Raw genomic sequence first — 16144 nt, 5'->3', positions numbered from 1 at the left:
TGCTGAGGGGAGCAGTGGGCCGGACAGGAGAAGTTTACTATGCTATGCATGTCAGTTCTCTGGCCAGGGATAAAACTCATGCCACAGTGGCTGGTGATAGCTTGACAGTACTGAGAGTTAATCCCTGCACCACCAGGGAGGGCCCAAACTTACTGACTTTAGCAGATATATATATATTTTTAAAGTAACAGCTTATTTTTACATCACCTTGTGCCTTTTTCCATCTCAGTTGTAATCCCCGTGGGCTTCCTATCACCAAATTACCTGTGTGTTTACCAGATATTTTTAATGGTGCATAATGTGGTTACTCTGTGGTTTTAATATAAAAGCTTTTATATTTATTTACATAATGTTGGTGTATTTCAAGGATTGATGTAGAATGTCTATTGCTCTACTATTTTCCCTAAGAATTTCAAATCATTTAAAAAAAGCAGCAGTATCTCAACATAAACTCTAGAAAGTATAAATATAGTTGGAAAATTGTTCTGCCTTATCTATTTATAAAATAATAATGCTGGTACTTTAGTAATTATAAGAGTACAGGACTTTAATCAGTATGAACCCAGGAAATTTCAGATACTATATATTGAAGAAAAACACTTAAGAAATTAAATTGTTTCTCAACACACACACACAGAAAACTTTGCTAGGTTTACAAAAATGTTAAGATCAAAAAATTATTGTGTTGAATATGCTACATAGGCAAATAGACTGCTTATCAGGAATGTAGGTTTATTTCATTAACAAAACAAAACAGATTCATTCCCCAAAGAGTATTCTTTAAAGCAGCAGCAATCACAAGGCACATATGTACGAAATACCTCAAGCAAAATAGACACTAAACATTACAAAATATGTTATTTAAAAAGATGTTGAAGACCATTTGTTATTCACATACATTATAAAAATGACATCTTTTAATAATTTTATTCCCTTACCTGTAATAAAAGGAGTAACATGTTATTTCTGCACTCTGCAGCATGTATCACAAACATTTATAACACCTAACTTGGTTTGCTAAAGAAGAAACAGGTAGCTGAATTACAGCTTAAAATTTTTACTTTCAGTGCTTTCACATCTTTTAAAAAGTATTTGGAATTCATAATCTGAAAAGAACAAAAAGCCTCCTTTTCCTTAACTTAGAAAAAGCCTATAGTCGAATGTCTCTAGACAAACCCACTATACAAAAAAAGGAATACATTTAGAATATTCTAAAATATCAGGGACATGGTTTATACTTTGGGATCATCACAATAATCTTCTTCCTGAAACAGATTAGAAGTCAACACATAATAAATGTAAAGGTCAATTATATTAAAATAAAACAGTATTTGATTTAAATTATTGCTTACTTAGGAAGTATAATGACTACTCTCTGGCTAGAGGTGCTACGATTAGCTGTTAGAAATGGCACAACGTCAAGATTTAGTGTATATAAAAACTCTAGGACTCAAATATTATAATGAAAACTTTATAATAATCACACACAAAGTGTTCCTTTATTAGCCACCATGAGCTAAACATGATAAAGACTGAAAAAAATATGGTTGAATTAGATCTTTCGGAATACATTTTGCATCACATATGCTGAAGTGTTGTTCCTCAAAGCTTTAATGTTGCAAAGCTACTTTCTATGAAATTATTAAGGGGTGTTTACAGAAAGGAGATAAACTAAAGCTCCACTTTTAAATGACAACAAAAATATAAAATATTAGTATAATAAAACATTTAAATAGTACTAAACAGCACAATTTAAATACTAGTCTTTTGCTGTCATTAGTTTTACTCTTAAAAATATCTTGGGCTTTTAGGCATGTTTTCTGTTTTAAGAATAACCAGCATCCCTCTCGTGCCAGAGTCCGTATCTACCACTGTAAAAAATCCCCAAACATCCACAGGCCTTCCTCCAGGTCGCTCAGCAGCAACACCGACGTCTGTGTTCATGTTACGTGGCAGGTGGCCAAGTGGCCCACAGTCCGCACTAAAGCAGGACAGCCTGGGCCACCTGCTTGACTGTGGCTGCAGCCTTGTCCAGTTCCTCTTCTGTTTGTTCCACCGTCACCACAACCCTAATGCTGACAAGAAAGACAAAATCATCATGTAAAGTCTGCCTCACCCAAGCCCATTTTTCTGAGTCAAGTTCTACACCACCCAGCCTCCCATTAGCTGATCTACCATCTGCAGCTGCTGTCTCCACCGTGGCAGGGCTGAGCTGGAGTAGGCCCGTGTCCTGAAGCCTATCTGGACAGTTACAGAAGTGTGTTGGGGATAGTGTGAGTCTAGTCAAAGCACCCTGGCAGGGGCTGGCTCTGCCCAGGTTGCCTGGACAACTGGTCTTTTAAGTAATCTTTTGTTGCTTCAAGCACACCAGGCCTGAAGCAGGAGTTCAACAATAGGGAAATTAAAGAGGGTTTGGTTACTCACAATTAACCAAAAGTCATGTGAAAATCTTGTAACAACAAGGCAAGGCAGGAATCTTCATGTTTCAGGAAACTGAAGACAAGAAATGGAACCTGACAGGGTGAGCCTACTCTTTTCTCTGCACTCCCCTCTGCAAACATCTACTCAGTACACTGGGCACATTCTGAGCAGGACTTCACTGGGCATGGAGTCTGAGGACATAGCAGTTTCAGATTTTCTTCCTCAAATCCTGGCGCACACCTCTCAATTGGGGAAGGGAGAAAGGAACACAGGATTGTGAGGGTGTTTCACAGCTGTTGCCAGAGTGGCTCCCAGAAGCCATCTTGCACCCCGTTTCTGTGAAACACTCCAACTCTGATTCTCCCCTAGCCACCTTTTCCCCCTTTTCCAGCCTTCCTCTTGCTGCTGTGTCTCGCATTTGTGCTCTGGGCTCTCCAGATGCAGTGATGGGTCTCCGCCATCACTGCACACTCTGCAGGAAGGCCACCATGCCCACCAGGTGTCAACAAGCATATTTGACAGGTTTAATTTTCCAGACTAGGCTTGAACATCACCTGGGTTCCTCCTTGGCCAGGACTAACTGTGGCCTCTTCCTGTGACCTGAGTGACCGAGTGCCATGAACACAAACCCCCTTCAACGGCAGTGCACGTTCTTCGATACTCAGGATGTTTTGTTGAATGAATGCTGATTTTCTATCATGAGTCAAGGCACCTTCCAATGCAGAACTTCTGGAACCTCTCTAGATGTTCTCTGGGCGTTTCATAAGTGTCTGTCACATGAAGCACCACGTGGTGTTATGGACAGCAGCAGGCCGAGTCCTGCCACCCCCTGGCCTGTGCCATTCCTGCAGGACTGCCCCCAATTGCACAGCTGCACTAGCACAGTGGAGCAGAGAAGTGACTGGCACTTCTATCTCACTTCATTCTTGGGACTGCAGCCATTTAAGTTAAAAGGGAGGGTACTGTGAGCCCATAGGGCTTCTCAGTTAAAGGTTGGGAAACATCTAACTTCAGAACAGAAAACAAATGACATACAGTTGACCCTTGACAACATGAACATTAGGGACTCTGACTCCCCACCCGCATCCTTGTGCAGTAGAAAAGTCTACATACAACTTTTCACTCCAAAACTTAACTACTAAAAGCCTGTTGTTCACTGGTGGCCTTCCAACACTATGAAAAGTTGATTACTGCACATTTTATGTATGTTTTATATGCAGTATCCTTATATCCTTATAATAAAGTAAGCTAGAGAAAGGGAAAAGCTAGTCTTAACAGAAAACCCATTTTTAGCGCTACATTGTAGGTATCATCAGTACCTTAACTTTATAGTCTGTTTACAAGAAAATCCAAGCAGTGTTGTGCAGCCTGACAGGTCTTCCTTACCTTATAGCAGACTCTCAAAAATACATTTCACATGGAATTTAAAGTAGAAAAATAAAAGGTGGTGTTTTATTGTCTACCAACCTTGGAGGTGGGAGGCACTTCTCTTCTTTCTCCAGGTACCGTGCCTGAGTTAGTGCAATGCCTCTGCTCATGCACTGTGTGAAGAAAGGGAATCCATTTACAAAGTGTTTGCAGACACCGAGGCAGTTAACCCAGGGAAGCACACTGAGTGCGGTCCTCAACAGCAGCTGTGGTTCGACTGTCCAATCATAACCACTAAAAACACAATGCACAACACAGTCTGGACAGGGCCATTCTACAGACCCCTCTGGGGCAACAGACTTTGTGCCACACCATCCAGGCCGGAAGCCACAAGGTCATTTGGCTATTGGCACTTTGAGATGTGACCTAATTTTGTATTTTACTAAATTTAAGTATGACTCTAGGTCGTGGTCATCCCTTTAGCCACTGCAGAACAGGACATGAGCAAACAATATAAACGCAGTCCTGCAGGCTAGCTAAGAGTCAGGCTGGGGAGTAAGGTCAGCAGGTCTGTCTCAGAAGGCTGCAAACTTCAAACAACAGCGATATCGCTGATCTCTGGGCGGCACATTTGGACAAGGTGCCCCCAAGCACAAGAGTATGCACTATTCCGCACAGCCTGCCCATACACTAACCCAGTGCCAATAGTGAAGACGCCTGAGAATGCTACCAAAACAAAGCAAACATAAAATCAGACCATGGTAATAGGTTGTAAGGCTTTTTTGGGGGGTAGGGTGGTCATGTTTAGAATTAGATGGCAATGGCTGCACAACTGGAGTGTATACTAACTGCTCACTTGAGCAATTTAAAAGGCAAAGCTTAAGGTATGTGAATCATACCTGTAAGAAATCAATAGCAATAGGTGGTGTAAGAAAGAACAATTATTCCCAGGGCTTGGCAGAAAAGGAATCTGCCGGAAAAGGGGCCACCTTGTACGCTGCAGGCAGGTTTTCTTCTACTATGAACTAAAAATGAACTACCACCAGGCAGTGACGCTAGATTTCTATTGATTCCACATTTTAGAAGTATATCTGGAAAAGTCCGTTAGTCCCAAAATCACCTATACTGGTTCTGTCTAGCCTTGGCTAGTGAACATAGACCACTGTGCAGTTTGCAAAAACAAAAACATGGCAAAACTCTCAATTCTTTGAAGCTTAAACTAAAGCTATAGTGCTGTGACTCTTCTCTCTCAAATATTAGAAAGAAAAAGGGGAGAGGAAGGACAAAGGGCCTTTGCGGTGAAGCCATGGGTGATGCAAAGAAGTGGTGAGCCCTTTCTTGCTTCAACAAGTGCAAATTTTCAGATATTAGTTCGTCGCCTCTCCAGAGATTTAGCTCTTTTCTGTCAAATTTCAAGATGATCTTCTGAAGACAGCCAGGACGGAGCTGGGGCCCACAGGCAGCATTTGGGGAGCTGTTCCCCGTATGCACGTTCACTGTCTCTTCAACAGTTACGATCATCTATGAAGCACAGGGCAATGGCACTGAGTCAGTCCATTCACCCGTGTTCACCTCAGTCTCCCTCTGGTGCACAGTAGTAGTAAAACCTTAACTGCTACTATCCAGTGAGAACAAGACAGGGCAGTGTGATACACAGCAGGTTGTCCTGAGGGGGCTGGAGGAGAGGCCTGGGGGATGAGGGCAGCACGGTGCGGATCACGGCTTGGGATGTGCAGCAGTTCTGCAGCTCCCTGCATCAGCCTCAGCAGCAACTCCGTTTGGGAAACAAACTTAGGTGGAACAGGAAAGCAAGGTAACCAATTGGGATTTTACTGGTATGTTTATTCAACTTATATTTATTTTATAAGCTTGCTCAGTTTTATGTTTGTTTAAGAACTATAACCAGGAGGATGCTGCACTTCCCTTTTTTTTTTTTTTTAAAGATTTATTTATTCATACAGAACTGGGGTACAGGCCAGAGATGCGGAGGGTGAGAGGATTCACCAGGGACAGAGTGGGGGGCAGAACAGGCAGATCGATGAAGTACACTGCTAAGGGGAGCAGCGGGGCGGGTCAGGAGAGGTCCGCCGCGCCATGTGGATCTCCTCCGGGGCAGGCGGGGATCGAACTCATGAGGAAGTGGCTTAAGCTTCTCAGTGCAGTGCCTCAACCCGCTGCGCTACCAGGGAGGGCCCTGCACTTCCCCTTTTTAAAGATTTATTTTTATATACTTATGCATGCAAGAGCTGGGGTACTGGCCAGAGGTTCAGGAGGTGAGAAGATTCACCAGAGACAGAGTGGAGTGCAGAACAGGCAGATCTACTGAAATACTCTGCTGAGGGGAGCAGCACAGGAGAGGTCTGCTGCACCATGGGGGTCAACCCCCGGCTGGGGATCAAACTCATGCTGCAGTGGCTGGGGATAGCTTGATTGTGCTTGATTGTGCTTTCCTGCCTTTACCCCCTGTACCACTAGGATTTGTTGTCTGAACAAATTTAAAAGACTTAACAATTAATATATTGAGGCAGTGAAAGGAGTCTGTGGTATACTTTTCCTCTTTAAAGAGTCTTTTTTCCTGTTTGCTGTGCCTTGGGGGAAACCTGTGACATTTCCTTCTGTAGCAACTGAGAGTCCCTTTACTCCAATCATTCTGAGTGTGACACATTTCCTTCATGAGCTACCTCAGATTCTCGGTGTGACTTTATTTTATTTGAGACAACTAACTCTGGAAGGCCATGCACTGCACAGAGCTGACACAGATCTGTTACTCCATCTGTGGTTCACATGTTGTAGGAGATGGGACATTGAATACGTCATGAAATCAGAGGTGGCATCACACTGCATTCTCCATATTAGGCAAGGGCCTGCCTTTCCTGAGCTCCAGGCTGGCCAAAGGCACCAAAAGGCAGCTACCCTCGTTACCTGACACCTACAGCACATATCTGGAGCAGGAGCCTTTGGAAGGAACCCTCTAGACAAGCATGCCAATGAAGGCTGTTTGCATTCTCAAGTACATCCTAGATGTGCTGCAGATTAAGGTAAAGGGCAGCATTAACCCAGGCACGCATGCTCACTGTGCGGCAGGGCCACTGGATGCTAGAGAGAGTGGCACTGAGGAAAGTGAGGAGGCGAGGATCAGGAGACACGGCTCCACTGAACAGCAAGAGCAAAGCACAAGTGAGTCTTCCCTGGTGGTGCCCTGCACAGTTGGGGCTTTGCCTGTCCAAGAGTGTGCACAATCACTTGGTGCAGTGCACCCCCACCTAAAAGATGAAAGGCTGGCTCTGTAAATGAGAAGCAAATGGATTCTCTAGAAGGCTAATCATTCAGAGTAGAAGAAAGTACACTTTAATATAAGGTGAACACAACCTCAGTTGGAGCTGAAACAGACCTAACGGGACAAACTACAGCTGCCAGTAAAGATGAGTTATAGACTTACCTGGACAGTGCCAGACATGGGATGACTGGGCATCTGAACAAGAGGCAGCAAGCAATTCCCATTATGGGGGGCATTTCTTAAAAATGATGTTAAGACATTGCTTGGGCCCAGGGTAAGAAGACAGTCACTGGAATAACAGATACTTACTTGATTTACAATTTCCTGAAGTAGTTTAACATCTTTTTCTCGAGATCCAGTGCTCTCTTCTAGCTGTAAGTGAAATGCTGGGGAAATGGACTCCCCTACTACTTTTAATCCAGAAATGCTAAAGAAGGAAAAAAACACAAGTATAAGTTCTTTCCAGGTTCAAAGACATCTCACATATAATTTTATAGAGTTGGCAATGCCAAGGCCCACTGGATGTTATCAGAAATTTGCAACTTTATGGGAGACATTATTCAGTGGCTTTTCCAAAGTTGACAGAGAAATGTATGCCCCAGGCAGTGCTTCTGAGTCTAGGAAACACCTGCAACATGGTTTCTGGGAGGCTGGCAGGGAAGAAGTCTTGCTGTCCCAGACACACCTCTGGTTTAGATTTCACAGAAAATAAAAGCATCGTCCCCAGAGCCCCCTAGGAAAGGCCATAGGCCCTGCTCCTCATCCACCACCCACTGGCAGCCCATCCTCACAAGTCCACTCAGCCACAGTTCAAGTCGGGCCCTTTCATTTTCTCTCATCTGCGCTCTCCAGGTCTTAATGCTAATGTTAGTGCTACAAACCCGAGTCTAAATCCAGAATCAGCTCTGAGTGCTCCCCTTCTCACAATTTTAAGGGAGGGTCTGCGCCACCATTTTCTATTAGTGTTTCCTTCATGGACCACTTGTCACAACTGATAAAGTTCCTTACGCTATTTACATTTGAGTCTGCCTCTTGTCTTCTCCAAAACTATATGAATGGTTTCTGGCATTGTTATACTTTGACCACCGGCAATACTTAGAATAAAACGTTTCACTTTTATTTGTAGATTTTATTTACATTTTTGTTTGAATTACAATTACTTCCTTCTCTCCCGGGATTTAACAGAACAGAAAACTACTAAGGGAGGAAGACAGATTTTTTTTTTTAGGGGTAAAAAACATTTACAAATGATCACCATACATGGCATGAGAACTACAGGCCATTATTTAGATAGGTTCGTTTAAAGTCCATTTTCTCCTATAATAAAAACACTGCTTGATTTATTGATTTATTCATTTATTTATTTGACCAGCATACAAGCGGTGGTACATACCTACTGGAAATAGAATTAAACAGCTCATTTTTATTTATATCTATCAGAGATGTCAGTTAGCCCTGGTGGGTAAAATGAAAGATGGGGGATTTGGAGCAGAACGGTAAGAAAGAGCAGGGAGAGTGGAGGACTCTCTGTCTATCAGAATAAAGGACACCTGACATTGGTATTCATGAACTTATGGTGACTCGAATGTGCAGGGCCGTGTTGGCTGGCATATTAATATTTCATAAACCAAGTTACTGGAACCACCACCCACAATCTTCTCTAGCATAAATCATGCAAGAACTTTTTTGTACTTTCATGTGGACACACCCAGAATTTTAATTATTTCTTTTCCACTTTATCTGGAACAGCTGTGATCTGCTTATTTATCAACAGTCCTTTCCTTTTTCCAAAGTCTCCAATTTTTTAGATCTGGAATAGAAATAGGACTTTTGCCACCAAAAGGCATATTTTACCTTAGGACAGTCAAGCAAGCTAAACAAAACAAACTTACAAAAAAACTTGGGCACATGAGTGCCTAAAGAGGCCACCAATCTCAATTTTTTCCTCAACTCTAGAGGAATCACCATGAACTATTCTTTTGTAGTTGAAACACATCAACAAACATGCATACGGTTCACTTCAATTTCACTCATTTTTTTTTACATGTTCTTTTTTCATACAGACAGTATGAGTCCACTGTCACCTAATTCATATATGCAGCGATAACATTTAGTGAATATAGATGTGAGAGCTTCTCCAGTGCTAACCCTGTTACTTCTGGTGGTAGCATGTTAGGGTGTTATTTTCTATACTACTATAATATTTTAATAATGAGCTTGTATCATGTTTAGAAAAGCAGTCATGATTCTTTATAACAATGATGGAATGGATACTCTGGTTTTGTACACATGGACAAATTTCAATGAACTCAGTTTTCGGGTTTTTAGGTACATTCAATCAAACGGACCCAAGTCTATCAAATATACTGAAAATCAGAAAGATGACATTTATTTTTCATTGGTTGTTTAAATGTAGGCCAGATAAACTTTAAATTGGTTGAAAATATATATATAACTTACTCTTGTAAAGCTTTATGAATTTGCTTGCATTTTTCCTTCAATACTGCAAAAATACCTGTATAAAAAACACACACACTTGTTGGTATATTTCTAAGATGTGATTACTAATCTCAAAAGATTTTTTAAAAATGCAGTCCAAGCTCATCAATTTGAAAGTTGCAAATTTTTCCATGTATTAAAAACACACATTTAGACAAAAAAAAAAACTCCTTTCTAAAGACCCTGACTTTTACCCTTGGTATCTTAATTTTACCCAACTTTCAACAAAACCTAGGATGAGGTATTCCTCATCCAACTAATGGTTCTTGTTCATCTACAAATAATCTGGTTGAGAGACCTAAAGGGAATGAACATATTACTTATTTATGTATGCTAAATAATCAGGGGGAAAAACAGACACAACAGTAATGATTATGATTTCTTCCTCTTCCTGATGGCTTTTTTTTCCAAGGAAAATAACTAAAACACATGAGCAGGAAGTGGGCACACTAGGCTATCTGACATAGGAACATATGAATGTGCACATATTTCTGAATTCTTGGAATTAAAACTAATGTCAAATATTCAGAAACACCTGGTAATGCCTGCTATTCCCTTCCTATTTCAGGCTTTGGTGAAGAGGCACTCTTCCTGCCAAAAGTCACATTTAATCACTGTGCCTATCAAGTTAGGTGTGTGTTTAAACGAGGTTTCCCTCAGCATCAACTGATTCTGAGACTGAAGAGGAAAACTAGACAAAAAGTTGTATATACAAAAATTTAGCAGCAGACTATCAGCTCGAAAGATGATAAACCTAGTGATTTGAAGTCTGGAACTGACACCTCCTGTCACCTCTATACATCAAGGGCACTGCTGTGCTGTGGCTCCAGGTCTGGAAAGAAGAGAAGCCAAGTCCCTGGGGCAGATACAACTTCTTCACTGCTATTCTTCCTAAAGATGGTATATAGGGGCCGCCTCCCTGGTGGTACAGAGGTTAAAGTCTCAGTGCTGCCATGAGTTCCAAACCCAGGCCAGGGAGCTGAACCACATGGCACAGCAGACCTCTCCTGTCTCACCTGCTGCTCCCCTCAGCAGTGTATTCCAGCAGATCCACCTGTTCTGCTCCCCACTCTGTCTCTGATGAATCATGTTACCCCTAAACTTCTGGCCTATGCCCCAGGTCTTGCATGCATAAGTAAATAAAATAAATCTTTAATAATAAATGCTGGGTATTATCATTCAGAGCTAGTTTTATGTGATAATTTCTGCTGGCTAATACCTCCAAAACACAAACCATGATTATAATAACCCAGGTGTCTTTGACTGCCTGCAGTTCATAGGTTATACCTGGATTTTCTTCCATGATGTTGAGAGCCTCAATTGCAGCAGCAGCTAACAGGGGAGGTAATGAAGCTGAAAAGCAGTATCCCTGGCCTGAAAGCCGCTAAGAAGAAACAAATGAGTCAAAAACATAAATACATTTCTTTGCCTTTTGTGGGAGCTAAAAATTCTAAAGGCACCAAATCTCTCTACCATCCACTGACTAGCAAGGTGGTAAGGTCCAGCATACATAAAGTTATACATACAAACAAGAATTTTTTTAAGGGACATAATTTTTAGATGTAAATATTATGAGTGATTCTTTAACTGACTAAAAAAATGTGATAAACTATTACAATGAAATTTTAATGTAAATCATAAGTTACATTTAGGGGTAACCAAAAACAATTGGTTTGTTTTTGCTTTTTTTTTTCCTATAAAAAGAACCTACCTGGTGGTCAATTACAAAAGACCTGCCACAGCAGAAACCCCCGATAGAAGCAAGTGAGTTCTCCATATTGGCACTGATAAGGTCAATATCATCAATCTGCCAGAAAAGAGGGAGCATCAATGTTATTCCTCAATGTAAAAGAAAAAAGGTCAATGTCAAGCCTGCAGATAAAGTTGCAGCACTAACCAAGTCAACATCTGGATTCAAGAAAAACTACCTACTAAAAATAAAGAATAAGCCATACAAAATCTATCATTAAATGAAATGTTTTTCAAAGTGTTTCTTTCTTTCATTTTATGCCTTCTTGCCATTTCATCATTCATTGACAATTTAGTCACAGTGGAAGAGATAAATGAAAAGGATAAAATTCAAAACTGTTTGATACTAAATTTATCTGTAAGTGCAAAATAAAATCATTTCCTTGCTGAAACAGTAGTCTAGCCAGCCTTCCATCACAGACGTTAACTTAAAATAAATAAAAAGAAATCTAATAGGGGAACTTTGTCCCTACATTCAATTTACCCCTGCCCTTTTCAAAACTGAAATCAGCTCATCCAAACATCATGGCAATTGATTTTTTTAACCAAACTGGGCAAACTAGTCAGTGAACAACCCTAACATGCTCTGTGCGTCCTCGTTCTCTTCTAATCTCCTTAATTCCCCTGCCATCCTCACCTTCGCTCCCCAGCACCATGTGCCAACCTGAGCACAGGGTATCATTTAGCAATTTACTCAGTGATGACTATGATAACAACCAGTTAAGCCACATTTGGTGTTTTTCTAAGCATCCCACAGATTCAAGGAGGAAACCTTGGTTCTATTCTTTTATAGTTTGTCATGAAGAATTTCAAATATACACACATCCTTTGATATCTGTGGGGGACTGGTTCCAGGACCATCCCCCCATCTGTGGATGCTTAAATTCCTTACATAAAATAGCATAGCCAATTGCATATAATCTGCATGTATCCTATGTATTTTAAATCATCTCTATTTACTTAAGATACCTAAAACAATGTAAAGGCTACATAAATGGTTATTAGGACACACTGCACTGTTTAGGGAACAGTGCTAAGAAAAAAAATGTTGCACATGTTCAGTACAGATATAGTCAGACTATGTAGAATGTATCTTCCATAGAATGTATCTTCCATAGAATGTATCTTCCATCCGTAGTTGTGGAACATGTAGATACAGAGAGCTGACTATGAAAGTAGAGAGAATAAAGAATCCTCAGCACCCAGATTCAATAATTATCAACACATATCCTATTCCAACATACTTATTGCCCTTAGCACTTTTTCTTTGGGGCAAAGCTCAGACTTCATATGGCTTCACCTATAAATATTTCAATGTGTATGTCTAAAATATATACACTTTTCAAAATCATAATTATAGAACTATTATCACACCTTAAAAATTATCAAATAGAGGCCCTCCCTGGTGGCGCAGCGGGTTAAAGCACAGCATTGAGAATCTGAAGCCACTTCCGCATGAGTTCGATTCCCGCCTGCCTCCTGCCCCGGAGGAGACCACATGGCGAGCCAGACCTCTCTTGGCCCGCCCGCTGCTTCCCTCAGCAGTGTACTTCGTAGATCTGCCTGTTCTGCTCCCCACTCTGTCTTTGGTGAAAACCTCTCACCGCCCCTGAGCCTCTGGCCTGTACCCCAGTTCTGTATGCACAAACAAATAATAAATTAAATCTTAAAAAAAAAAAATATCAAATAGGGCCCTCCCTCTGGTGGCACAGCGGTTTAAAGCACAGCATTAAGAAGGTAAAGCCACTTCATCATGAGTTCCATTCCCCTTCCCCAGGGTGACCCACATGGAGAGGCAGACCTCTGCTGACCAGCCTGCTGCTCCCCTCAGCAGAGTACTTCATCAGTCGGCCTGTTCTGCTCCCCACTCTGTCTCTGGTGAATCCTCTCACCGCCCTTGCACCTCTGGCCTGTATCCCAGTTCTGTATTCATAAATACTTCTTTTTAATACAAAAAAAAAATATCAAATATCCAGGGTTCAAATATCTGATTGTTTCACAAAGCTTTTTTTATAGTATTTGTCTGAATCATAATGAAGGTTCACACATTCTGCACCTGTATTCAAGTCCTCATTAACAATTTCCAGGACAACTGATAAGAATAGTTAAAAAGCTAGAACGATGTAATTAGTGCCTTTTTCTTTAGAAGTTTTCATCATAAAACTGCTTTAGTAATTTCACTTATATTTCAATTATCTTAAATTCCTTGGGGCATTTAATTGCTAAATATCAGGCTGTCTTTGAGGAATATACTCTATACAATATTGTTACTGTTTTTCTCTAGGACTATACGTGTATTGGGATGCGATGATCTTATGTGACTTCAATATTCTATAATTCAACTTTTAAAAATATTTTGCACTCAAGCTTTTAACACAGATTGCAAAACTTTTCTCCATGGAATTTGGAAAAAAGCTTCCTTTGATTCTACCACAGGTTGTCGAGGGCAGACAGGCTCTGCAAGTGGGTGATGCTGCTCCTCCCTGATCTCAGGAGCACAAACTGCTAAGACTGGGCATCTGGAGCTCATTTCTCCTCAGCAAAAGAAAGCACAACAAACTCATTCATTATCCAGGACCTGGATGAACTTTGCTGGTGGTGTTTCTGACACTAAACATAAATAAAAAAGCCGCAAGGCTCTTATCTACCACCACACAAAGAAAAATTACAGAAATTAGAGAATTTTAAATTATAGAAAGAAAACCCTTTCATTGCCATCATAAAAACTTTCTAAAGCCTCCCTGTGGTATGAGGGGTCAAGTCTCAGCACTTACGAAGCTACTGGCAGTCACTGTAGCACGAGTTCGATCCATGACCAGGAGATGACCCACATGGCGCAACAGACCTCTCCTGTTTCGCCCGCTGCTCCCCTCAGCAGTGTAGTTCAGTAAATTCACCTGTGCTGCTCTCCACTCTGTCTCTGGTGAATCTTCTCAACCCCTGCACTCCTGGCCTGTACCCCAGCTCTTGTATGCATAAATAATTTAAATAAATCTTTTTATAAAAATTAAAAAAAAATTTCTAATAAACAACTAAAGGAATTTATAATTTTAACAATAAAACAGAAGACAGATCTTTTTCTAGATAAGAGTCACTGAAAGTCAGGATCAAATGCTACTACCAAATAACACAAATTCTACAATTAGCCACTTTGAGTTTCCAGTTTTCCAGGTGAGACTAGTCCCCAGGTCTGGTGAACCAGCTCCTTCTTAGGCTCAGTGAGTGACATACCAGTCACTGAAGTCAGCGAGGAGATGGTTTTGTGCCTTTAAAACATGCCCAACAGAAAGAAGCTACATTTTCTGTATGGAGAAATGTTCAAAAAAGAAGAGCTTACATTGATTCCAAAATGTTCTGTGATGCCTCGGCCATGCTCACCCAGGACTCCAAATGAAAGGCTTTCCTCCAGAAAGATTCTTGCTTTGTATTTGTATTTTAATTTAACCTATGTGTTAAGAAAACAACTTTAAAATACTGATGATTAGCAGCATATACAGCAAATAGGTAAGAACAAAATTAAACTGCAAAGAGAGAAAGGAAGTTAGCCTTCAATATTGGTGGATTAGCATTTGCAAATCTACTAGCCAAAATGTACTTGTAAGCCCAAAATTAATACTTAGGATATATGTAGGGAATGGTGAAAACTTTGACCTAACAAGCATGTTCCCAGGTCAGCTTACAGACTGCTTCAGCTCATAATGTAAGCAAGGGTCCTTTTCATGGTCTATTTACTCTCATATTTTTCACATTTTCTACTTTTTTGGGTGATAGCCCCCAGCCATAGTGCTGAAGCGCTGTCTAGTGTGCTTCTCAGTACAAAAGGCCATAAAGTTTGTTAAATTGTGAGTTCAGTGTGACTGAAGCAATAGCATATAAACATATTAAATAAGATTATCTGTCAACAGGAGCACAGACAAAACAAAGTTGATGAAAAAGTTACCAAAGAATCACAGGAGCCTAATCCTACAGCATAAGGACAGTGTTTGTGACTGGTTTAGAGAAGATAATTATATATGTATATATATATATACACACACACACATATATATATACAGTAGAACATAGCCATCATAAATTGATGAAAACTGACTGAACTTTAGATGTTCTAAAATGATTAAATTTGATTGAATAATAGTTTTTAAAAGAAGAAAATGTTAAAATACTATGAACATAGACATATAATTTATTAATCTATTGAAATACTGGCCTGATTATATACCAAGACACCTGGGGATATGTACATATTCTGCCTTCAATTTAGATTCAGCTGTTTTTTTGATGCAGACAAAATTTCCTTCAATAAGCTTTTACAGTTTGTTTATCCCCTTTGCTTTTAGGTTTACGAAAATTCTTTTCTATCAAAAGTATAGATGCATATGTATCTATGTTTTCCTAATGATTTCATTTTATTTTATTTACACATTAGAAAGCTAACACATGCACTTATAAGTATTTACAAGTACTTTTTCTAGTGTTTGGTCGACTTATCCATATGTGATATGTATATGATCAGTTTCACAACTAAATTAAAACACTGATCACATACCAAGTTTTTAATGTATATGGCGTGAGAAGTTGGGCTAGTCAATTTTCCTGTATCTTACATATTTTTTCTTATGTCAAAATTATACTTTTATTTAAAGTTTAATTCACTACTAAGACAATTTCCCACAAAGACCATAGAAATAATGCTTTATACTTGTTGATCAGTATATACAAAAAGTAAGACACAATAGGTTAAAGATTAAAAGCTAATTTGCCTCCACAGTATGATCAGAGTGTGTTTTTGATACCTATTATACAAAGCAGTGCAGGCATTAGACATTAAAA

The 16144-nt window shown here is 40.1% G+C and overlaps 1 protein-coding gene across 1 annotated transcript in view; it reads right to left on the bottom strand.

The window, feature by feature from the left end:
• Positions 1-545: 545 nt before the first annotated feature.
• The window catches only part of SPTLC1 (serine palmitoyltransferase, long chain base subunit 1), a 45714-nt gene continuing 30115 nt past the window's right edge, over positions 546-16144 (bottom strand). Inside the window, exons 9-15 of the mRNA XM_004684482.2 lie at positions 14652-14759; positions 11277-11372; positions 10853-10949; positions 9527-9581; positions 7376-7493; positions 3889-3962; positions 546-2075 (exon numbers count right to left, since the gene is read on the bottom strand). Of these exons, the coding sequence (XP_004684539.1) occupies positions 1982-2075; positions 3889-3962; positions 7376-7493; positions 9527-9581; positions 10853-10949; positions 11277-11372; positions 14652-14759 (642 nt within the window). The 3' untranslated portion in view covers positions 546-1981. The remainder of the gene's footprint in view (positions 2076-3888; positions 3963-7375; positions 7494-9526; positions 9582-10852; positions 10950-11276; positions 11373-14651; positions 14760-16144) is intronic.

Source organism: Condylura cristata, unplaced genomic scaffold (genome assembly GCF_000260355.1).
Source record: "Condylura cristata isolate star-nosed mole 26May11 unplaced genomic scaffold, ConCri1.0 scaffold00017, whole genome shotgun sequence".
NCBI classification, from domain to species: Eukaryota; Metazoa; Chordata; class Mammalia; order Eulipotyphla; family Talpidae; genus Condylura; species Condylura cristata.
This window is presented reverse-complemented; position numbering and strand designations above follow the sequence as displayed.